The 1068-nt window shown below is 44.0% G+C and overlaps 1 protein-coding gene across 1 annotated transcript; it reads right to left on the reverse strand.

The window, feature by feature from the left end:
* Positions 1-306: 306 nt before the first annotated feature.
* On the reverse strand, positions 307-1068 carry LOC123084166 (putative germin-like protein 2-1). Its single transcript, XM_044505924.1, has 2 exons — positions 957-1068; positions 307-842 (listed from the first exon to the last, which is right to left on the reverse strand). The coding sequence occupies exons 1-2, from the start codon at positions 1066-1068 to the stop codon at positions 307-309; spliced, it is 648 nt and encodes a 215-aa protein (XP_044361859.1).

Genomic DNA, 1068 nt, shown 5'->3' on the forward strand with positions numbered 1-1068 from the left:
AGGAAGAATAGATTGAGCACATGGGCACTTCCTTTCTATGTTTACAAAGTGACTTGAACAAAAGCGAAGGAACACACAACCGTAATGCCACTTGCCAGTTAAGTTAGCCCACACAACTTATTAGGCAGTTTACTTTTACCAATTGAGATGACCAACGAAATAATATCCAGCACAAAAGAGAATAAAATTCCTTTTCTATAAACTTGATTAACGTAACCACACAGTAGAATTGCATCATAAAGAAACTTGCATAATAACTGTTTTGGTAAGGACAAATGAATCAAACCACTAGGTGTGCATGTCGATCTAGAACTGAGCTTGGATATGGTCTACAATGTTCTTGTCCACCTGGAAGGCTTTGGCCAGGATATCATCTGAGATGGTTTGCTTGGATCCGAAAACCGCATTGGCTATGGTGATCACACCAGGGTTCTTGCTGCTCAGCGCCGCAATGGCTATCGCTTCGTTGTTTTCAATGTTGAACTGAAAGTGAATCAGCCCTTGCGGAAACACAAACACGTCCCCTTTGTTCAACACTTTTGAGAACAACTTGTTCTCGGGGTTCGAAGTCACGAAACCAACATATAGTGAGCCTTCCAACACTGTCAGGATCTCGGTTGCACGAGGGTGAAGGTGCGGTGGGTTTTGACCATAAGGTGCATAATCAACACGCGCCAATGAGACACCCAAAGTGTTCAACCCGGCAATCTGTGCCACGTTAACTGCAGTCACAACGGAGCCTTGCTTGTTGCTCGTGTTCCCGACCATGTGGAGGCCAGAGAAGTAGAAGTCCTCTACCACTGCGGTCATTGGGTCTTTGCATGCGAATCCATTGACAAAAACTGCACATATACATATATAGATTTCGAGCAATTAATAACTATGGATTGGCAGTTTGGCACTAATAAGTAACTAGGAACATTTCACTGCACGTATGCATGTGTAATTATACATACCTTGAGATGTCTTGTCAGCGACACAAAAATCCTGGAGCTGGCCCGGGTCCGAGGCAAGAGCATGAGAAGCTGACAAAGCCAAAAGAGCAAGGAGGAAGAACTTTGAAGCCAT

This window comes from Triticum aestivum, chromosome 1A, assembly GCF_018294505.1.
Source record: "Triticum aestivum cultivar Chinese Spring chromosome 1A, IWGSC CS RefSeq v2.1, whole genome shotgun sequence".
Lineage (NCBI taxonomy): Eukaryota > Viridiplantae > Streptophyta > Magnoliopsida > Poales > Poaceae > Triticum > Triticum aestivum.

Excerpts from the sequence above, each read along its gene's own strand:
- LOC123084166 (XM_044505924.1), bottom strand. The coding sequence starts at position 1,068 with ATGGCTTCAAAGTTCTTCCTCCTTGCTCTTTTGGCTTTGTCAGCTTCT. Across the intron at positions 843-956 it reads CGCTGACAAGACATCTCAAG|TTTTTGTCAATGGATTCGCA; the intron begins GTATGTATAATT and ends GTATATGTGCAG.